This window comes from Gracilinanus agilis, chromosome 6, assembly GCF_016433145.1.
Source record: "Gracilinanus agilis isolate LMUSP501 chromosome 6, AgileGrace, whole genome shotgun sequence".
In the NCBI taxonomy this organism is placed as follows: domain Eukaryota; kingdom Metazoa; phylum Chordata; class Mammalia; order Didelphimorphia; family Didelphidae; genus Gracilinanus; species Gracilinanus agilis.
In genome coordinates, this window is record NC_058135.1 from 291,484,398 (window position 1) to 291,506,265 (window position 21,868).

Consider the following 21,868-nt stretch of genomic DNA (forward strand, 5'->3'; position numbering starts at 1 on the left):
CCTCCCTCCTCCCAGCTCAGTCAGAATCCCCTCAGACCCCCTGACCTCCATGGCAGCAGAAAATCTTCTCGTCCACAATGGCCGCAATGGGCAAGCAATTGAAGCAGTCTGTGAAGGTCTTCCAGAGCTTTATGTTGTAGCGTCTCTTACCTGCAGGGGACAGAGGAGGCCAAGGCCGGATGACGTGGCCACACTGACCCCTGGTCTGGAGGAAGGTTGTCAGGAGGCCTGGATCTCTGACCAAGTCCCAGGCTGGCCCCCCAGGAGCCCCCACTCACACTCATCATAGAAGCCATAGATGCGGTTGATGCTGGCACACTCGTGGTTGCCACGGAGCAGGAAGAAGTTCTCGGGGTACTTGATCTTGTAGGCCAGCAGCAGGCAGATGGTTTCCAAGGACTGTTTGCCCCTGTCCACGTAGTCCCCCAGGAAGAGGTAGTTGCTCTCAGGAGGAAAGCCCCCGTACTCGAACAATCGGAGCAGGTCATAGTACTGGCCGTGGATGTCCCCTGCATGGGGGAGAAGGCCCCAGACAGAGTTAGTTTGCTTCCCACCCCCAGACTACTTCGAGGTAGAGTTGTTCCCCATTATCTCAAGGCCACCCCAGCCTGGTACTTGGAGGAACCCTGCCCCCTCCCCCCTGCTCCTTCCATAGGTTCCAGGCAGCAAATGCCTTATAGGAGCTTCACCCTCTCATCTGCCCACAGGGATGGGAAGCTCCCTTGGACTCTTTACTTTTGAGGCCTAGGTAGTGGCCAAGTTCCTGGTCCCACAGGCCGGGTACCCAAAGGGTTCCTGGATTCAAGTCGTGTCTGGCCGTGGCTTCAACTTCCCCATAAGGGATCCTCCCCCTGAGGTGGCTCTATGGAGTCAAGGCAGGGATCCCAGAGAGCTCACCGCATATCTTGAGAGGCGCCTCGAGCTCCAGGAGGATGGGCTGGCTCAGGAAGATCTCCCGGGACTTGAGGCACAGGCCGCGGATCTCGTTCTCCGTCAGCTGTACGTTCTTGCCAGGTCGGGAGCCCTGCACTGGACACAGGCCTCAGAGCCCGCCCCGGCTCCACTGGGGGGGCACCCCCCCAACCCGTCCACCCCCGCCAACACTTCCGGTGGTCCCGGGCGCCCCCACCCTCCCGCCGACACTTCCGGTGGTCCCGGGCGCCCCCGCTCCCCGCCCCGCCGGCACTTCCGGCGAGGCCCTGGCCCCGCTTCCGGCAGCCCCCCAGCCTTCCCACCCAAACCCGACCTCCAGCCCCCACCCGGTACCTTCCAGGAGTCGCCCGATGATGGAGTCCAGGTTAAGCTTCTCGCTGTCGGACATGACGGCGCCGCCTCGACGGCCCCGGCTACGTCCCTCCGGCCCGTGCCCCCCTCCGCCTCCGCCGCCGCCGCTCCCGCCGCTCCGGCCGCCCGCTCACGCCGCCGCTGCCGCCGCCGCGCCCTCCGCCCTCTGCCCGCGGCCTCAGCCCCCGCCCAGGCTCCGCCCCGAGCTTCGCGCCACAGCGCCGCTCGCCGGCCCGGAGGGGAGCAGCGGAGGCAACTGCGGCGGGAGAGGGCGGGACCAATGAGTGAGGAGACGACTCCAATAGGAGGAGGCTGAGGCGAGAGGCAGGACTGGATTGCGAGAAGACGGCTCCGATAGGAGGAGGAGAGGGCGGGACCGGCGAGCCCAGACACGGTCCTGATAGGAAGAGAAGGAGGAGGGGTGGGGGCGGAACAGGACGGGGCTGGAACTGGAGGCGAAGCCGGAAAAGAAGCCGGGAAGAGGGGCAGGGCCAGAGACAGGAAGTGACGAGAGTAGGGCGGGGCCTGGGAGGAGACTGAGAAAGAAGAAAGAAATGAACCGCGAGGTGGCGCTTGGCGCACAGCGCTGGACTTCGTGCCGGCAAGATGAGGCTTCGAATCTTACCTCAGACGCTTCCAAGATGCAATCGGACCCAAGGCAAATCTCGAGCTCTGTCTGCCTTCTTTCCCCCATCTGTAAAATGAGGATGTCAGTTTTCTATCCACTCTAAAGCGCTACAGGAATGCTAGCTGGGATGGGGATGAAGATCACCTGGGGGAGGTCAAGGGAAAGAGGGTGGGGTCTGAGGAAGAGGGACCTGGAGTGAAAGAGGACCAATGGGGAGCCTGGGGTGCTCCCCCACGTGCTAGCATCCTCATTTGACCTATAAGGAAACAGGCTCAGGCAGAGGGATCCCTGAGTCAGCAGGAATCGAGGGGATGTCTGGCCTCTGCCTCAGCTCCCCAGCTCTCTGGGGCCACCTCAACAAGCTGCCCTCCCTGAGATTCTCACTCTTCAAACAGGGTCTGAGTTGATCCTCACATGGCAGGCCCTCCAGTCTCTCCTCCATGCTGACTGCCCTCCTGTGGCTCTCCCGAGCACTGGACAGTGGGACCCTCCCTGTTAAGCTCTCTGGAGCTAGGCTTGGCTGGAGGCCAGCACGATGGACCATCCCCCATTGAGAAAGCCAGGTGCCAGGTGCTGGCCATCTCATTCAGGCCACGCTGGCTTTGAGGGGTTGCTGTCATGGGATTCAGACCTGGAGGAAATCCTAGAAATCATTGGGTTTCATGTACACAGAGAGAAACTGAGTCCCCCAGCTCTGGAGGCTTTCCCCAAGATCCCCTCTGGCCAGTGGAAGCCTGGAGGTTCTGACTTCAAACCTAGTCCTCTGTAGAACCCCACCCAGTGAGGAGGGAAGAAGAATCTGCCTCTCCTGCATAAGTGATACAGAAACATCTTGGATAAGCCAGCACAGGGTGGGAGGGGAAGGCAGCTCTTTGGATATCAGGGTGATAGCAAGTAGGGAGAACCCAGCGATCCCTGTGAGGTGGAAAGCAAGGGTAGGCAAGAGCTGAGCCCTGTCAGGAGTGTAGGAGGCTGTGCTGGGGCAGAAGAGTGTCCCCCACCCCCACTGCAGGGGCCACCCAGCTTCATCTGGTGCTAAGGAGGAAATGATTCTGGGGAGGAAGTGAGAGCCAGAGAGGAGAGGTGAGGGGCTGAGCAAAGGAGCAGCAGACTGTCTGAGGTGAGTCAGGTGTGCCCCCAGAAAGGAGCCCAAGGCTGGACTTGCAGGATGCTGGGCACAGCTGAGCTGAGCCTGGTGTGAGGGGTAGGGGCAGAGGTAGCCCCAGATGCCAGGCTTTGGCACAGGTGACACTGGCTGTTGATTTGCAGGAGGGAGGCAGGCTGGCCATGGCTGCCGCCCTAGGGGAGGACCTAGCCGTGGCCCCTGATATCCAGGACGACTCTAGCTCCCTTGGTTCAGACTCAGAGCTCAATGGTCCGGGGCCCTTCCGAAGGGCTGATCGCTATGGCTTCATTGGGGGCAGTGCCAACACCTCAGAAGCAGGGTGAGTTGGGTAGGGGGAGTGCTGAGGGGAGTAGCAAAGTCAGCCAACTGGGGAAGGGAGCACCTTGGGGATCCAGGCCAGGTTACGTTGCATATAATTCATAATTTGAGCTTCAGAGGTTGCCTGTAATTCAGACCCCAGGAGGTTCAGAGCTTAAATCTTGGGGCTATAAGAGGGGAGAGGGAGAAAGTCTAGGTTAGGAAGCTGGGAAGGGAGGGGAGCTACAGACTTGGAGTCAAGAGACCACAGGACCTTGGGGTGTTCCAGGGCCCTCTAGTTTGGCCCCCTCACTTTCCAGGTGAGGAGGAGACCAAGGATAAGAGAGAGGAAAGGACTTCTCTAGCCTCAGTGTCCTATCTGTAAAATGAACAGTTGGACTTTAGGGTGAGTCAGATACTAGGCCTACTCTAATCCCTCCCTCTTTGGGAAAGGTGGCAGATGTGCCTGGGGACAGTGTCAGCTTCAGAACAGTGAGGGCATGGCCAGTTCAGAGCACCAGGCAAAGCATAATGAGATTGGATATACAAGGGAGATGGGCTTAGGGCTGGGCATGTGTACTGGCCCTAGCCGGTAAGATGGGTGAAGGGTTCTTGTGGAGAATAACCATGGCACCCCTCCTCTGCACTTGGCAAAGTCCTAGAACTCCCATAAGGTATGGGCCAGGGAGACTCGTCTGTGGAATGGGCACAGTCAGGCCTGAAGTGGGCCAGAAACAAAGACAAGCTGCTGCCCACCCCCTGCCCCAGCTCCATTTGCAGCTGGTCCCTGAGCCTTTAGCTTCCCAGAGCTGAGCTCTCTTGGCCTCTATTCTGGGCAGGCCTAGCAGGGAGGAGGAACTGAGCCATGTCCCCTCCCTCTTCTAACCACACTCTAAGCCACATCCTTCCCATTCCGGTGACAACAAGAGAGACTCGGTTTAGGGGCACCCCTCCCCCACCCAGAGGTAGCCTGTCTGCAGACAGAAGGGACAATGATGATGACCACAGGGGGATCCTTGTCCTCTCTGACCCCTTTAGCCCAGGGCAGCCTCCACTGGAGCTGATCCGGCAGCGAGAAATGAAGTGGGTGGAGATGACGTCTCACTGGGAGAAGACCATGTCCAGGAGGGCCAAGAAGGTGAGAGCCCCAACGGGGATGGGGCAGGAGGAAAAGTTGAACTTCATTTGATTCATTGAATAATTAGTAGATGCCAGCTGTGTACTGGGAATAGGAAGTGGAACAGAGATCTGGTACTTCATTGGAATCCAGAACTCCAGACCTGTGCCAGTGTGTCTTGGAGCCATCGGTGCCATCTTCCTAGGGTCTCGGAGAGCAGCCTGGAGCCTGGGAAACTGAAGGGTCACCCCACCAGTCTATTGCAGATGTGGGTCTCGAACCCTGCTGGCCTTTCTGATGTCCAAATATTTAGTAAACACCCACTATGTGCCAGGCACAATACTAAGCTCTGGAGATACCAGGAAAGGCAAAAAGAGACCCTGCCCTCAGGAAGCTTCCAGTCTAACAGGAAGGCAAGAAGCAGAGGCTCCCTACAAACAGGCTGCAGACAGGATCAACAGGAAATGATGAACAGAGGGACAGCCGGGTTGGGAGAGGCTTCCTGTAGAAGGGGAGATTTTGGCTGGGACTCGAAGGAAGCCAGAGAAGTCAGTAGGTGGTGGAAATGAGGAGGGAAAGCTTGGGGGGCAGTCAGAGAAAACTCCTTGAGCCCACACGTGGAGAAACAGCAAGGAGCTGCCAAAAGGTGCTGGCCTAGGGTGGTGGCTATGTGAGCAGAGAGGAGGGAAGGGATCCAGGAGGAGCCACAGGAGAGGAATCCATGAGCCTTGGCAACTCACTGGTGAAGGGAGATGAGAGAAAGGGAGAGGCGGAGGCTTCCTGAGGTTGGGGGGCCTGGCTCCCTAGAAGAACAGCGAAGTTTCCGGATGGGGTGGTGGGATGATGCTGGCATGCCTATGGGACATCCAGGTGCAGATACCCAGCAGGAAGTCGGTGACGTGGGTCTAGGGCCAATTAGGAGAGAGATTCCGGCAGGCTCTCCAGATTTAACATTCGTTTTCACTGAGATAAGAATTGGACCCAAGGCAGCAGAGGAGCTCTCTGAGGGAGTGCAGAGAGAAGCAAAGGCACCAGGTTTAGCAGAAATGCAAAGAAGCTGGAGAAAGACAGGCCAGCCCAGAGCAATGGTGGGAAGACTGAGGGAGGAGACAGTGGCTTGGAGGGAGTCAGAGAGCAAAGAAAGGTGGAGCTGAGTCATGGTGGAGCTTGAGGCCACAGCAGAGAAAAGGGCACCGACTTCAGAGAGTAAGGGGGCAATCCTGTATGCACGAGAGTGTTGGGGTTAGATGGCAGAGGAGTGTGGGGAGAGGAGGGCACTTTGTCCCTAGGAGGCTGGTAGTAAAAAAAAAGAGGAGAGATGGGAGGGGAGAGGGAGGTGGAGGGGGAGGCTGGTGTTTGTTTTTAATGAAGCAGAAAACTGAGGGGAGGGAGGGAGGAGTGCCCATCTAGGGCCTGCAGCCTGGGCAGGTAGGAGAGGGAAAGGAGAGGGTGAGCCAGGCCTCCTGGGCAGAGTGACAAGAGGCTTGGGCTAAGGGTGGCACCACTCCCTGTAGGTAAAGATTCAGTGTCGCAAAGGGATCCCATCTGCCCTTCGTGCCCGCTGCTGGCCCCTGCTGTGTGGGGCCCAAGCTCGGCAGCAACAAAACCCCAGCACCTACCAGGTGAGGGTCCAAGCAATCAATCCCTGCAGTCTTCTCTCCAGCCCCCTCCTCCTCCCCTCCTCTTTCTCCTCAGGCTCCCCCTCAGAGGCTCCCGCTCTGAGTTAACAAGTCCCAAGGGAAGAAGCATGAGAGCTAGGACCCAGCGGGAGGGGTGGGGCAAGCGTGCTTAGTGCCCCTTCCCCAAGTTCCCTGCACCTCCCCTCCATCCAAATTGAGGCCAGCCTGGGAGCAGGAACCCCTCAGAGGATCCCTGAAGAGCCCCCACCACGGGGAGGGAAGGGCCAAAGTCTTATCCTGCTTCTGCCCCAGCGCTGCTCAGCCTTTCCTCCCATCTGCCTGCCCTTGCTTCACCCCAGGAACTGCTCTCAGCTCCGGGGGACCCTCAGTGGCTGGAGGCAATCAGGAGAGACCTGCATCGTCAGTTCCCCCTACATGAAATGTTCCTGTCCCCCCAGGGTCATGGGTAAGAGGCCTGAGCCCTTGGGTGTGCAGGGGACCATCTCCCTAGGGATGGGGCTGAGGGGGGGCCCCAAGGAACTGGGGGGAGAGGCCGTGGCTTAGACGGGGAATGGCAGTCCAGCCGGGAAGGACCTCAGAGGCCCAGAGCAGGACACAGCTTTGCTCAGGTCACAGAGCTTGGTGGTGGTAGAACCCACCTAGACCTGGGCCCATCCAGTCCCAGGCCTCTGCCTTTGGGCTGCTGTTGTCTCCATTTAGGTTCACCTGGAGGGTCAGGGCCCTGGGTGGGGGGGAGGGGGGGGTCCTCCTGATGGGGTCTCCTCACACAGGCAGCAAGGCCTCCTGAACGTGCTTAAGGCCTATACCCTGTACCGGCCTGAACAGGGCTACTGCCAGGCCCAGGGGCCCGTAGCCGCTGTCCTGCTCATGCAGATGCCTCCGGAGGTGAGAGACGTTCAGACCCTGAACCCAGGCCCATTGGTATAGTGTCAGAGGCCCCAGGGACCCTCTTCCTCTCTGCAGACCTGATAGACTGAGCCCATCCTCCAGCCCTGATGAGCCCCAGCCCCCTAGTAAGCCCATCCCCAATCCCAGCCCTGAGGAGCCCCCTCCCCACTCCAGGAAGCCCTTCCCCCCAGGCCCCAGGGAGCTCCGGCCCCCTGCCACAAACTGGTAAAGGAAGCCTCCCCCACCAGAAATGATGCTGGGGAGGGGCCGGCTCTCAGTGGCCCCCGGGAGGGCCCCTACTCTCCCTTGTGTTTCTGGCTTCTCCCTCCCTCATCTCCTGCCCCCACAGGAGGCTTTCTGGTGTTTGGTACAGATCTGTGAGTTCTACCTGCCTGGCTACTATGGGCCTCACATGGTGAGTGACCCCCATCTCCTGGGGGGTCCTTTGGGCTCAGGGCTGTGGGCTTGAGGGGGAACCATGGTGGGGGGCAGATAGGCTGAGGAAAGCCTCTTGGGTAAAGGGTGAGGGGCCAGGCTTGGGGGGCAACGGGGAAGGGCCTGTGTTGTGGGAGGCGAAGGCTGCTGCCCCAAAGCTCAACGTCCCTTCCTGGGCTGCTCCAAGGAGGCCATACGGCTGGATGCTGAGGTGTTCTCGGCCCTGCTGGGCAGGCTGTGTCCTCGGATCCACAAGCACCTACACCAGCAGGGTGTGGGGCCCCTCCTCTATCTGCCCGAGTGGTTCCTGTGCCTCTTTGCCCGCTCCCTGCCCTTTGCCACCGTTCTACGCATCTGGGACGCCTTCTTCAGCGAAGGTGAGTGGGCCTGAGGGGGGCAAAACATGGCAGCTTCTCTTAGTGGACTTCCAGGTAAGGGACCTTCCCTAGCCGTGGCTGGCAGCCCATTCCATTCAGTGGTCCTAGTTCTGCCCTCTGGGGCCAAGCACAGGAGGCTCATCCATCCTCCAGGCTCCCCAGTGCCCTTCGCCTTTCCTGCATTCTCCAGCCTGGCCTAAGCCTCCCTAAGATGGGGCTGAACTCAGCTCTCCTAAGATGATTGGCGGAGGCTGATGCAGAAGGCCCTCCAGCTCTGCCTCTTCCTGGCCTGGGCCTTCCCACCTGCTGGCTCAGCTCACTAAACCTGGGCAGAACCACGTCAAATGAATGGCATCTCGGGGTCCGGGCATCCTCCGGGCAAGGGTTTGGAGTCAGGAGATCTGGGGAGGGGACTGCCCCCACCAGCTGTGTCTCGGGGCTGCTTTCCCCCTGAGCAAAAGGAGGGATGCTTTTAGGGCCTTCCCAGCTCAAAAGGTCTGTCCTGGTGACAGGAGGCACAGCACTGAGCAGGCAGAGTGCTGGGAGGAAATGTGAGCAAGGGAAAAAAGGTCCAGAGGGGCATAGGAAAGTCTGAAAAAAGGCACTCCTTACCTTCAAGGCACTTATCATCTAATGAGAGAGAGAGAACACAGTGCACTGGCCAGAGCCCCACTAACTCCCTTCAGGGCATTGGAGGAAGCAGAGAAGTTCTCACCTGAGCAGCCAGGGAAGGCTTCCTGGAAGAGGCAGGGTGAAGCCATGCTTGGAGTAAGACCAGCATTCTCAAGTGTGGAGAGCAGGAAGGAGTGAGGCAAGGAGAGTTTAGATTTAGAGTTAGAACAGACCTTCAGGATTCTTTGATCCAATTCGCCTCCTTTCACAGAGGAGGGAAACTGAGTCTCAGAGGAGGAGCCAGGGTTCAACATGGCACAGGGATGAAGAGGTAGCACTGGGATCTGAACTCAGGACTCAGCCCTTGTCCAGTGTAGCGGGCAACCTTTCACGAGCAAAAACTAAGCTAGGAGGCCAGATGGGTTGGCCTGGAGAGGCAAGGAGCCTTCTAGGAAGGCCACTATTATAGTGGTGCTGGTGAGAAGCATTGAAGGCCAAAATCAGGATGGCTAGAAGGGACTGACTGAAGGAATGCTGGGAAAGGAGATGGACCTGCCTGGATACAGGTGGAAGGAGGAACCTGGAGGATGTTAAAAATCATTATCTGGGACAAGATGGATGCCACTTAGAATGACAGGATGGGTAGTTGAGAACCTTGGAATGTCTCCAGGTGCCGTGAGCCAAGGGAAAAAAGCAGTTGGCCCCAGCCCTATAAATAACCCCAAGTGACAAAGCTCAGATTGGAGCAGGGACTTGGGAAGGTGGGAGGTGAAGGGTGAAAGGGCAGGCCTGAAACCTGTGATCTGTTATCCTACTGAGAGAGCTAAAGAGCAATCAATACCATTATTATTAGAGCTGAGAGAGTTTTCTGATTCATCAATCAACATCATCTATTAGCCTTCCCTAGACTCTGGCTTGGCTGTGGCCAGGTCAGGTCAGAGTTAGTGAGAGGATGAAGAGCCTCCAGTTACTACTGAACCTAGCAATCTTCAGTCCTTGATCAACAACCTAGATTATTAGATTAAATCATTAGCAATAGGGTTCCTAAATCCTCATTTGTTTCTCTCTTTGATCCAAACAGTAATTGTATTGCCTTTTTTTTTTTTTTAAACCTTCACCTTCTGTCTTGGAATCACTACTGTGTATCAGTTCCAAGGCAGAAGAGTGGTCAGGGTAGGCAATGGGGGTCAAGTGACTTGCCCAGGGTCACACAGCTGGGAAATGTCTGAGTGCGGATTTGAACCCAGGACCTCCCGTCTCTAGGCCTGGCTCTCCATCCACTGAGCTACCCAGCTGCCCCCTGCATTGCCTTTTTGAGAGCCCAGATTGCTTGAATTGCAGTTATAAACATGGCTACTATTGCTGGCAGATAGGATAGAAAGTCAGCCATGGTAAAAGCCAGGTATTTATAGGCGTCATACAATGTGAGCAGTTTGATAAAATATTCTGGTATCCCGTAGAACCATAATTTGAAAATATCCTGTGTGATGGAGTATACAAACAGGGATAGCATTGAGACTATGAATGTAGCTCTAGACAGACCTGTGGTTCCTATTCCCCTTTTCTTAGGTTTCCTTTTCCTTTATGGCTTCACCAAAAACTGTTAAAAATGAATATATTTTATCTTAGAGAATTGATTGTATAGATGGATCTCAGAGATAGTATGGATGGAGGAGGGATTGTATGCCCAGGCCTAAGCTGGTCGTAGTTGGTGAGGGAGAAACACACTATCCTCTCACAGTTGTTGTTGGTATAATCTATGCCTCTCCTCCCTGACAAGCTCGGTTGGATAAGCCTGTCAGTTGTCCCCTTCTAACAGTTTGCCCAGGCAGGGAACCCCTGAAAGGTTGTGTGGATGGTTAACTTCTCTAGGTCCCAACCTAAGGTTGGAATATTTGTTGGTAAGGGCTATTGATTAGCTATTGGATAACAGTGTAATCTGACTGCATATTGACCTCCCCTTCCCAAGGGCCTTGGTATAATAACCACTCGGGAAAGGTACTTGATGGTAAACACTGTATTGAATCTATTGATGGGGTAAGGAAACAAGGTAACAGGACTGAGGGTTTAGGAACTCTATTGCTAATGATTTAATCTAATAATCTAGGTTGTTGATCAAGGTCTGGAGATTGCTAGGTTCAGTAGTAACTGGAGGCTCTTCACCCTCTCACTAACTCTGACCTGATCTGGCCACAGCCAAGCCAGAGATTAGGGAAGGTTATTTGATGATGTTGATTGATGAATCAGAAAACTCTCTCAGCTCTAATAATAATGATGTTGATTGCTCTCTAGCTCTCTCAGTAGGATAACAGGTCACAGGTTTCAGGCCTACCCTTTCACCCTTCACCTCCCACCTTCCCAAGTCCCTGCTCCAAACTGAGCTCCCTTGTCTTGTCACTTGGGGTTATTTATAGGGCTGGAGCCAACTGCTTTTTTCCCTTGGCTCACGGCACCTGGAGACATTCCAAGGTTCTCAACTGCCCACCCTGTCATTCAAAGTGGCCTCCATCTTGTCCCAGATAATGATTTTAACAAGGAGGAGGTGGAGAACAGTGGCCACAGGGACAGGGAAGCTGGGGGAGGGTTCAGATTGGATGAGCCCAATCTGAGGGACCAGCAGGAAGCCCTGGCAGCCTTGTCCAGGATGTGGCTGGTGATGAAGAGGAGGGAAGAGGAGGCAAGTTCAGCCTGAGATGGACCTGTCCTTGTGGCAGAACCCTGCCTCCCCCTCCCCTGCCCCCTTTCTCCTGTGCTCCCCTCCTTTCTCTCCCTTTCCTCTCTGTTCCAGACTCTTCTTCCTCTCCCTCCCTCCCCCCTCCTCCTCTCCTTCCCCCCAGGGCAGGTGAGGCCAGCCTTGGAGGAGGGTCTCTGGTGTTGTGCCCCAGAGATCTGTCCTTAGCCCCGTGATGGGGAGCCCATTTATCTGTGACATAGAAGGAGCATAGATGACAGGCTCATCACATTTGTGGGTGACACAGAACTGGGGGCGAGGAGGAGCTAATGTTCCGGATGATAGCCAGGATCCAAAAGAAGACCTTAAGAGGCAAAAATGATGGTCCCAACCTAACAAAATGAAGTCGAGTATCAATAAATGTAAAGTCTGACACTTGGGTCCAAAAATTCAGTCTCACGAGTACTAGCTGAGTGAGGTCTAATGAGTCAGCAGTTTGTATGGAAAGAGTCTGGGGGTCTTAGTGCGCCGCAAGTGCAGTGTGACTAATTATATGGCAGTTGCCAACGGGACTGTGACCTTGGGCTGCTTGGGTGACATAATCAGGTCAAAGCCCGACCTTTGCATTCTGCCTCCATCAGACCAAGTTCAGGGAATTGTGTTCAGTTGGCTTAGTCGAGGCTCAGAAGGCCACTGGCAAACTGGAGAGTCTGTGGAGGATGGCCAGTGGGCCTGGGGTCTGTGGCACGGGAGGCCTGGTGGCAGTAGATGGAGATATTTAGACTGGAGAAGAGAAGGGAGTGTCAGGGAGGCCCCAAGAGCCATCCTCAAGCTCTAAAAGTCCCAAAGGCAGGATAGGTGAGCCAAGACCCCTGAGGAGTGGAGGCCTCCCCAAGGAATGGGCCGCGACGGGAGGTGGGGAGCGCCCCGTCCCTGCAGGGCCCTGGAGAAGGGCTTCCTGCTTGGGGGGGGCTGCCTCTGAGGCCCTTTTTGGCTCTGGCCTGTCTCTCTAGGGGTGAAGGTCTTGTTCCGAGTGGGCCTGACCTTAGTCCGCCTTGCCTTGGGCACCGCTGAGCAGCGCCGGGCCTGCCCGGGGCTGCTGGAGACGCTCGAGATGCTGCGTTCCATCCCGCCAGCCCAGCTGCAGGAAGACCTATTCATGGCCCAGGTGGGTGGCAGCCCTGAGCTCCAGCCCTGGAGGCAGAGGCATCACTGGCATCCTCTGCCCACCATGCCCTCCTGTGCCCGCCCCCAACGAGCTCTCCCCACAGGTTCATGCGGTGGCCATCTCAGAGCGAGACCTGCGGCGGGAGAGCCTCACCCAGCTCGCCAAGCTCCAGAAAACTGACCCAGAACTACAACTGAGGCCCAAAGACCGCCTGCCCGGGGCCCCGGCCATCTTTGAGGCCCAGCAGCTGACCGCAGCCTCAAAAGCACCAGGCCAGGAGGTGCCCCGGATCGTGGTGCAACCCCCGGAGGAGCACCCTCGAAGGAAGCCGCAGACAAGGGGCAAGACCTTCCATGGGATGCTGACTCGGCACCGGGGCCTGCAGACTGAAGGACCCTCCAGGACCCACCGGGCCTCCTCCTCCTTCCTGGACACCCGATTCTGAGAGACCCACCTGGGGCAGCACCAGGGGAGGAGTGTGGAACTGTGGGTTTCTTCGGAGGCACTGACTACGACTCGGTCTCTCCTGTGGCCTTCTTGGACCTCAGTGGACCTGGCACCCTCCCAGGTTCCTCCCATTGCTCTCTCCAGGATGTAATGAGTGACATGGGGAGGATTTGAGTCTGAATCTCCTCTCTGTGTGGTGGTGGTGGGGGATCTCCCTGCTTCTCTGCCCCCACCTGTGGCATCTCTCTGTCCCTGATGGCCCAGGGGGTGGGACAGACCCCAGACCTCCCCCCCCTCAGCCTCCCCTCACCGACCCCTAGGAATCCATCAGCCAGCGCTTTATGCAGGCGCCCACTTATATTTTCATCCCTGGGCACCTTGGGGGACGTGGCCCAGAGTCAGGCTCTCAGGCAGGTGATTAGCATGTTCAAAGACCAAATCCTGGGGACCAAAGAATAAAATTCTGGGATCCCACCCTGAGGTCTCCACAGCCAGCCAGCGGTCAAGTCCCCTCTGGCCGGAGTCACAGTGGGGAGGTGGGACTGGTCCTGCCTCCACTAGGAGAAGGTCAGACCAGATCAGCCCCCAAACAGGCCAGTGGCAGAAGTGGGGCTTCGGGGGCCCAGGGCACCCTCATAGGTGCTTAATAAAGGCCGGTCCATCACATCTACTGAATTGTGGTTGTTTTTTCCTCCCTGCCATTCCCAGGGAAGGGCCGTCTCAACCCCCCTCGTTTCCTCTGGGAAAAGAAGATGGATCTTGTCTGTGGTGCTCAGGAATTTCCTTGAACTCTTCCTGGCCAGGGAGCCCATCCTCTGCCCCTAGGCCCCCCGCCAGGGTGCATCTCTCCTTGCTCTAAGATGGGGTCATTAATGGCAGCCTGCCCGCCCCAGGGGTCCACAGGGCCAAGCCAGAAGGTGCTTTCCCCAGCACCATGTCAGTGGCCACGAGGATCACAGACTCATTCCTGGATTCGTTGTCATGCCCACGGGAGACAGTGGGCACAGCCCTGGCCTTGGGGGCAGGAGACCTAGGTTCCAGGCCAGCCTCTGGTCTGCCAGGACCCCTCCACTGACTCTCAAACTCTCGGGGCCTTTATGAAGCGATGGGGTTGGACTGGCCGCTCAGGAAGGGCCTTGCTTATTCTGGCTGTCAGCAGGATGACCCACCTGCTCTGGGTGCCCCTCGCTGCCTCCGAGGCTGGCATCTCCTTCCGTCTCTGCCGGCTCCAGATGGAAGCCCCCAAACTGCCCCTCTCCTCTCACTAGGCCTGGCTGACAGGAGCAGGAGGGGGATTCTGCTCGAGGCTCCCATGCCCCCCCCTTTCCAGGAAGCCAAGGTTGAACAGAGGCCCAGTGTGTGAGAGACAAAGGAGAAAGGCCCAAAGGCTCCCCCTCCTCCACAACTCCCCCACCCCCAGAGCCTCCTGGGAGCTCAGAGCCTGGCCAGCTCTGGGGGGAGGGGGCACCCCCCCAACCCATGAAGCCCAGACGCTCTGCTGAGCAGCCCCGGATCTATGCTCACCGCTGCCTTCTGCCCCCTCCCACTGGCCCCCAGCTCAGCCCTTATTCTCCCATCTGTCATGGAAATCGTCCCCCAATTCACCCCCTAATTGCTACCTGGGCCCACTGGGCCTCATTAGGGCTCCTCTGGCCTTCGTTGTTGCCGGGTACTGGCTGTTGCCAAGGCAATGAGGTTGGTTCCTTGGAGACCCCTGTCCCTTGCCATCTACACTTAGTGTCCTCACCACCCTCAGGCTAGCTGGGCTGCAGGAAGGGGACAATTGGGGAAACTGAGGCCCAAACAGTGACCCAACGGAGCCAACAGGTGAACCCAGGTGTCCCTTGATTCCCAGGACCCTGGCTCTGCCTCCTGGATGGTGGAGGGACTCCTGAGCTCCACCTAAAACCCAAGCAGGAAGGGTGAGGCCGGCCTGGACAGAGCCCAAGCCCCTGATCAAGTTTCCCCACTTCCCACAATGCAAACAAGTCTAGAGGCCGAAGGTTTGGGCTGGGCTGGGCTGGGCTGGGCTGGGCCTTGGACAGAGGGAGCCCTGGAGGGAGAGCCTGGTAGAAGGGGGTATTAAGGCAGGGCAGTGGGTACCTCCCAGTCTCAGAGAGACCCCCCACTCCAGGTGCCCATAACGAGGCTAGTGTGACCCGGACTGTGGCTCAGGGTGGCACCATGCATAGGGGTGCCGGAGAAGCTTTTAAGCAATAAAGAAACCAGTGACTTTAGCGGCTGGTCAGCAAAAAGAATGCAGCAGGAAGGGCAGCTGAGCCCAGGATGGGTGCTGCCTGGGTCCCTGTGTGCCATAGGCTGGGAAGCACACGGCCATGCTGGGCCCTGAGATGCTTCCTCGAGAGCTGGGCTGGGCGGCTGCCCTGTGCCCTCCCTGGTCAGCCAGACCCCAGTGCAGTGCTCAGGGCTCTGCGGGAAGAGGACCAACCTCCATCCCTGAGCCCTGGAGGGCTGTCTCATGTGGAGAAGGGCTCAGCCTCATTCTGCTTGGCCCCAGGGACAGGCTCCGACATCAGCTGAGTAATATGGATCAACTCACCTTGGAAAGCCAACGGGTCGGAGCAGAAAAGAACAATGATAATAAATGAGAGAATTCCGGTGCCATTGTATAATAGAGTCTCTTGTATTTGCAGAATATTTTCTGGTTGGGCAAAGCAACTTATCTCTTTTCATCCTCACAATGACCTAGTAATAGTTCCATTTTCAGGATCCTACACCTCATGCCTGCAGCAAGATTTGAACTCGGGTCTTCCTGACTCCATGTTCAGGGTTCTATCCACTGTGTAATCTAGTTGGTCCTGAGAGTCAGGAAGACATGGGTTTAACTTCTGCCTCACTCACTTACCAGCTGTATGACCCTGGTCAAGTCACTAAAATTCTCTGGGCCTCAGTTTCCTCATCTTTAAAATGGATCCAATGGCCTCTGAGCTCCCTTCTAACTAAAGTTCTATGAGCCCCTGAACATGCCCTGAGGAGTTCACCCAACAGTTCAAAGCCTTTCCCACACCATTCTGGATGTCAGGGGAACCTTTCATCAATGATCCCCACCATGACCTCTCTGGCTCAGCTCCTTTTCCAGTCACTGGTGCCCTGGAGGAGCTTAAACAGAGACTAGTCAGGAAGAATGCCCAGGGGCACCTGCACCTCCTGTTTGGCCCAGCTCAGCATGATGGGTTGTTTCCCCCATGAGAATGGAAGCTGCATGAGGGCAAGAACTGCCTCTCCATTTGGTTTTTGCCCAATCGTAAAGGCTTGGGCTAAGAGGAACAATGCTGATTCCTCTTGGTCTCAGAGGACAAGACTAGATCAAGGAAGGCAGAGTTTCCAGGATGCAGACTCTCTCCCAATTTAGGGAAGAATTTCTAAACAATCAGAGATATCTAGCAAAGGAATAGGCTGTTTTGTAAGGTAGTGAGTTTCCCATCACTGGTGATGTTCAAACAAAGTCAGACGGGGCTCATATCTGGCAAGCTGCCCAGGAGGTTTTTTTTTTTTAATAAGAATTTAAGTTCATTTAATTAATTAATTAATTTAGTGCAGGGGTAAAAGACTCCCACGGGTCCAGGAAAATCTGAGGCAGGACAGTGTTGGCAACATGACTGAGATGAATGAGAGTAATCAGGTTTTTAACCAGAGCCAGGCATCATAAAGATTGTTCTAGTCAGCTTTTGGGCTATGTTTATTTTATATGATTTGAGATCACACATAAAGTTGGCATGGAAATCCCTTCTCACCATTCATCTTTTTCTTAGAGACAATGTGCTGAACGTGTTTGACATATCTTTTGTGCCACAGTGCACACAGAGAAAGTACAGGCTTTTTCATGGGAGACAATTTCTCCATATTTCATTTATTGTTCTTTTAATGTGTAGTGTACCGGATCAGGGAGGGGTGGGGGAAACTTAGAGACTGTTCTGGCCTGTTTTTGCAGGCACCTGTGTATGGGAATCTGAGTTAGTTTTAAAATCTTTAACATTAACTCACTATATGCTGTGAAGTGACTTCCAGGGGAATTTCTGTATTACTGCATGTAAGGGTGCGAATTTCCTAGGAGTTATAAAGGGCCTGTGAGGGGCTCTGCTATTAGGGGCTGTATTGTTTTTCTGTTTCCTTGGGGCTGAGTAAGGATATTGATTACAATGATTCCAATGAAGGGGAATGTTAGTGAGAAACGAGTCACATTCGGGAAACTGAATGGAATTACCATCCTTCTGACATCTGCTATGCAGGTTGCATAACTAGTGATGAGCTGTGCCAAATGTCACGGGCTTTGACTGCTTCCCACAATTTAGAATATTTTTCCATGGTTACATGATTCACATTCTTTCCCTCCCCTCCTCCCACCCTCTCCCATAGCCAATGAACAATTCCACTGGATTTTACATGTGTCATTGATCAAGACCTATTTCCATATTATTAATATTTGCACTAGGGTGATCACTTAAAGTCTACATCCCCAATTATATCTCCATCGACCCATGTGATCAAGAGTGCAGCTATAAATATTCTTGTACAAGTCTCTTTCCTTATTGTCTCTTTGGGGTATAAACCCAGCAGTGGTATGGCTGGATCAAAGGGCAGGCAGTCATTTAAAGCCCTTTTGCCCAGGAGATTTTTGATCAGGCCCTGGCTGTCTACTCCCCAGGTTTCTAACTTGCTCCTGGCCCTGGAAAAATGCTCTGATTTTGCTATGGATCTGCCCTGCTCAACCTTGCCCCAGGCCTTAGGGGAAATCTCTTCAGCTAGGAGGAAGGGTTAGATCATCTACACACAGGAGTTTGCGGGATTGTGGGCTACAAAGTTGGAAAGGGCCAGGAGAATGATCCCTAACCTGAACCCTAACCTCATCCATACCCTTCGCTTTTCAGAGAGGGAAAATGAGACCCAGAGAGGTTCAGTAAATTGTCTCAGGTCCCATTGCTGCTACATAGTAGAGCCAGAATTTGAACCAAGGATGTCCAAACCATTTGGACTCTTTCTCCATGAGTCCAACTGGCCTTTCCAGACTAATCTTACATGAACCCCCTTAAAAACAAAACAACCTTGTTTAAAAACAAACAAACAAAAAAACACCTCTGTCTCTATTTGTGCCCTCTTCCTATGACTGGACTGGAGATAATGCCATTATAAAAGTCCAGGAGAAGTTGGACAAACTCTTTTCTGTGGCAAAGCCATTGGTCCCTGTGGATGCTGGGTTTGTCACCAGATCCTTGGGGCTCTGTTTGGTCCTGGGCAACAATTCCAGTCCATAGAACTGAGACGTTCCCACGGCTAGCACCACAGGAAGGTCATGTGTTCCCTAAACAGCTCTTTGCTCCTTTTGTCTTTAACCATCACAGGGAGGGGTGATAGATGGACCCCCTCAAAGGCTACAACTTGTATCAGTGACCTTTGAGGAATTTAAGGAACCAAAGATTACAGCTGATTTTCACAGGTCTTTGGAAGCGCATCAGAGCGCCACTGCCTCCAACAGACCCTTTGCCTATCCTTGCCTTGTGGCAAGAGGTGAGGGTCCGTTAAGTGGTAGTAAACATCTGGGGGACAAAGGGTAGTGCACCCACACCATTCCATTCCCTACATCCACATTTATCTGTGCTAGAGCACAGTCTAGAAATGCCAAGGATGGAACATGGAAATGCACGTCTTTCACAGCTGTCACGGCTCATCCCAGTGAAGGAAGGATTTCCCATGGGGCTTGGCAACCCCCCACCAGTTCTATGTTTGTAACTCTTCAGCTTGCCCTCTTCTTCCCCCAGGATGGTTTGGCTTATGTTATTCCACCTGTATTGGTGCACGTCCACTATATTTACTGAATAGACAAGTCCACGGCCAGGAATATGGGTTCACGGAGGTATTCTAGACCCAAGAGGTTGAGGCCAAATTGTGTCTTCATCAGCAATACAGAGGCTTTTCTGGGCCCTCCTGCCAAACTCTGGAAGGATGACAGTGAGAGATTCTGTTAGAAACATCTCAACTGAGGTTGAAAGATTGGCTCAAGACACAGCTCGGGCCACCGCCCAAACAGAGGCCATCTTTTACCTGCAGGAAGAGACTGACTGCTCAACAAAAACAGTTCTACATTGGCTGGTCCTTGGCATGCTCACAGTTGCATCGAATTGGGAGGTGCCTTTATTCATCAGTCTTGTTGTTCTTACATAAGTCAGTCTGAAGAAATCATGACAAACATCCAGGAGTTTCAGAGGATTTTCAGTGATACACAGCAAGTGGCTGTAGAGACTCGTGGGACTCCTGATGGTCACCAGCAGACCCTCCCATGGCTTCAGGGAACTGGGCTGCTTGTTACTATCATCAAATGGGCTCTTCTAGTTTGGGTAATTGTGGTACTCTTCACAATCTGTATTAGCTGCTAGACTGCAGTTTATAACAAGCTTTTATCAGGTGAAAAAATGACGTACACTCGTACTGTGGATCATGGCCAAGTCAGAGAGCGAATAGAGCTCCCTTCTGAGTGAGAAATCTTTTTGTTGTGCCCCTGACCCATTGGCTGACCCATTATCAAATGGGATGTGCAGTAGGAATTTCTGTTTTGTTTTTATTGTTCTTCTCTATTTCCAATAGGAAATTTGAACTTTTTTCTTCTTACTTGAGCATATGGAATCAGTATTCATTTTAATTTTGAAGGATAAGTTTACAATATTCATTAGCCCTAATACCAGTGCATACCCAAAGGCTTTAGACTATGGAAACCTGCCATCGATTGTTAAGTATCACAGGACTTTCACTAATATTTGTGTCTGATTCCAGAAGAAGAGATTACTAGGGAGCAAGTGCACAGTGCAAAGAAGCACAAGGTCAAGGAGACCAGCAATCCCTGTGGAGTTGATAAGGATCTATGCCAAGACAGAGAACTGGTTTTGGGGTTCGAGGAAGCAGCTATTTGGCAAATCCTGAGGCTGGACTTCCCCGTGCCAAATTTCTACATGTGCCTTAGTTTGGCTTTCATTTTGGCTCTCTATTCCCTGAGACTGAAGGAAAAGCAAACCAGGGAATCATACTTCCCTTTTACCTCGGACTTTTGTCCCCTTTTCTCTTTTATACTACAGCAATTTTCTATAGTCCTGGCTGTTGATGGGTGAGTGCAATATTGCCACAATTGTCCAGCATGCCTGTAGGACATAAACCACTTTTATTGGGCCTTGCTGGTGATTCAAGGACCTGTTATGGTTTTATTTTTATTCGTAATTTTATACACATAAGCATTTTGGTATATATTTTTGTCCAGAATTTAATTTTTTTCTCTTCTATTTTTTTTTTTTTGAGAACTGATTCCTATACCTCATAGCTCAGCTATGTTTCCTGCGATGATTCTAGTTTTGGTCAACACCCTCCGAAGAGAGGATTGTGTGATTTCCCTGAAATCCAAGGGTTAAGATCTTTTAAAACAAAACCTTTTCTCCATCTTTTTCTTCCTCCTACTTTTGATTTAATAAAATTATAAAATTACAGCCAGTTTCTTAATTTTCACTCTTACACATCTCAGAATCAATATTAAATATTAGTTCCAAGACAGAAGAGAGAAGTAAGGGGGCAGCTGGGTAGCTCAGTGGATTGAGAGCCAGGCCTAGAAATGGGAGGTCGTAGGTTCAAAATCTGACCTCAGATACTTCCCAGCTGTGTGACCCTGGGCAAGTCACTTGACCCCCATTGCCTACCCTGACCACTCTTCTGCCTTGGAGCCAATACACGGTATTGACTCCTAGATGGAAGGTGAGGGTTTAAAAAAAAAAAAAAAAAAAGAAAGCAGTAAGAGCCAGGTGGTTGGGGTGAAGTGACTTGCAGTGGTATGGCTGGATCAAAGGGCAGGCGGTCATTTAAAGCCTTTTGTGCATAGTTCCAAATTGCCTTCCAGAATGATTGGATCGATTCACAACTCCACCAGCAATGCATTAATGTCCTGATTTTGCCACATCCCCTCCAACATTTATCACTTGCCTTTGCTGTCAGGTTAGCTAATCTGCTAGGTGTGAGGTGATACTTCAGAGTTGTTTTGATTTGCATTTCTCTAATTATAAGAGATTTAGAGCGCTTTTTCATGTGCTTATTGATAGTTTTGATTTCTTTATCTGAAAACTGCCTATTCATGTCCCTCGCCCATCTATCAACTGGGGAATGGCTTGATTTTTTTGTACAGCTGATTTAGCTCCTTATAAATTTGAGGAATTAGACCTTTGCCAGAGGTTTCTGTTATAAAGATTTTTTCCCAGTTTGTTGCTTCCCTTCTAATTTTGGTTGCATTGGTTTTGTCTGTACAGAACCTTTTTCATTTAATGTAATCAGAATTATTTAGTTTTCATTTTGTAATATTCTCTCTTGCTTGGTAAAAATTAAATTTTTTAAAAAAGCTAAAAAAAAGTTTGATTACTTCCAAATGGCCAAAAACAAAATATTGCCTCGTGTTTTTAGCTGTGCTTTTTGTGGTGGCAAAGAATTGGCTCCTCTCAGCCATGATGATCCGGGACAATTCTGGAGGACTTCTGACCGGGAATGCTCTCCACCTGCACCAGGGCAAGATGGATTTCGATCAAAGCCGACTGGATTGACGGCTCTCCCTCAGGATTTTGGTTTTGTCGGGGTGAGAAGGGTGTGTGGCACGATAATGCATGTGTAACCCACAGCAAGTCAGTCCCCATTTCCAAGAAGGGGGAGGGAGGGAGGGAGACTGTTTAGAGCTTATAACTTCAGAAGCTGAATATCGTTATTGTGTGTAACTGGGGAAATAAAATGTTGCTGCATAAAAAGAGAATAAGACATTGTCTCATCTGATCCTCACAACGGTCTTGGGAGGCAGGTGCCATCATTTCCCTAATTTTGCTGATAAGGAAACTGAGGCAGACAGAGGGGCTGCCACTTGTCCCAAGGACCCAGCTAGTGTCTAAGACTGGATTCGAACGCAGGTCTCTCTTCCTTACTCAAGATCCAGCACTCTGTCCGTTGCACCGCTTGGCCACCCCTAGGAGAAACAAGGGCTTAAGATGGAAACAGCAGAAAGGGAACTGAAGCTGGAGACCGGGCGAAACTTCCTGATGGCTAGAGCTGCCCAAGAATGGATGGGCTGCCCGGGTGAGTAGCTTCCCGTGCCCTGATGGCATCTTTCTGGGCATTTCTGCTCCACTGGACTGGAAGGCTGTCTAGCCGC

General features: G+C 53.3%; 2 protein-coding genes across 3 annotated transcripts; one reads left to right on the forward strand and one right to left on the reverse strand.

The window, feature by feature from the left end:
• Nucleotides 1-31: 31 nt before the first annotated feature.
• On the reverse strand, nucleotides 32-1,355 carry LOC123252806 (serine/threonine-protein phosphatase PP1-alpha catalytic subunit-like). Its single transcript, XM_044682048.1, has 4 exons — nucleotides 1,267-1,355; nucleotides 898-1,029; nucleotides 279-509; nucleotides 32-150 (listed from the first exon to the last, which is right to left on the reverse strand). Exons 1-4 carry the CDS (start codon nucleotides 1,319-1,321, stop codon nucleotides 32-34), a joined length of 537 nt encoding a protein of 178 aa, XP_044537983.1. The 5' UTR covers nucleotides 1,322-1,355.
• A 1,844-nt stretch (nucleotides 1,356-3,199) lies between these two features.
• Nucleotides 3,200-13,356, forward strand: TBC1D10C (TBC1 domain family member 10C). 2 transcript variants are annotated; one of them, XM_044680719.1, is made up of 9 exons: nucleotides 3,200-3,357; nucleotides 4,374-4,473; nucleotides 5,967-6,074; nucleotides 6,431-6,537; nucleotides 6,863-6,978; nucleotides 7,310-7,395; nucleotides 7,603-7,792; nucleotides 12,089-12,243; nucleotides 12,347-13,356. In XM_044680719.1, exons 1-9 carry the CDS (start codon nucleotides 3,200-3,202, stop codon nucleotides 12,686-12,688), a joined length of 1,362 nt encoding a protein of 453 aa, XP_044536654.1. In that variant the 3' UTR covers nucleotides 12,689-13,356. The 2 variants fall into 2 exon arrangements, with proteins under 2 accessions (XP_044536654.1, XP_044536655.1); XM_044680720.1 differs by having other exon boundaries at nucleotides 6,863-6,977; nucleotides 7,330-7,395.
• The last annotated feature ends 8,512 nt before the right edge of the window (nucleotides 13,357-21,868 follow it).

Bases quoted from the DNA above. Each gene is read 5' to 3' on its own strand.
- TBC1D10C (XM_044680719.1), top strand. From the start codon at position 3,200: ATGGCTGCCGCCCTAGGGGAGGACCTAGCCGTGGCCCCTGATATCCAG. The intron at 6,538-6,862 runs GTAAGAGGCCTG...CTCCTCACACAG, and splicing joins CTGTCCCCCCAGGGTCATGG to GCAGCAAGGCCTCCTGAACG. The intron at 12,244-12,346 runs GTGGGTGGCAGC...CTCTCCCCACAG, and splicing joins AAGACCTATTCATGGCCCAG to GTTCATGCGGTGGCCATCTC.
- LOC123252806 (XM_044682048.1), bottom strand. From the start codon at position 1,321: ATGTCCGACAGCGAGAAGCTTAACCTGGACTCCATCATCGGGCGACTC. The intron at 1,030-1,266 runs GTACCGGGTGGG...GCCTGTGTCCAG, and splicing joins CATCGGGCGACTCCTGGAAG to TGCAGGGCTCCCGACCTGGC. The intron at 510-897 runs GTGAGCTCTCTG...TCCCCCATGCAG, and splicing joins GGCGCCTCTCAAGATATGCG to GGGACATCCACGGCCAGTAC.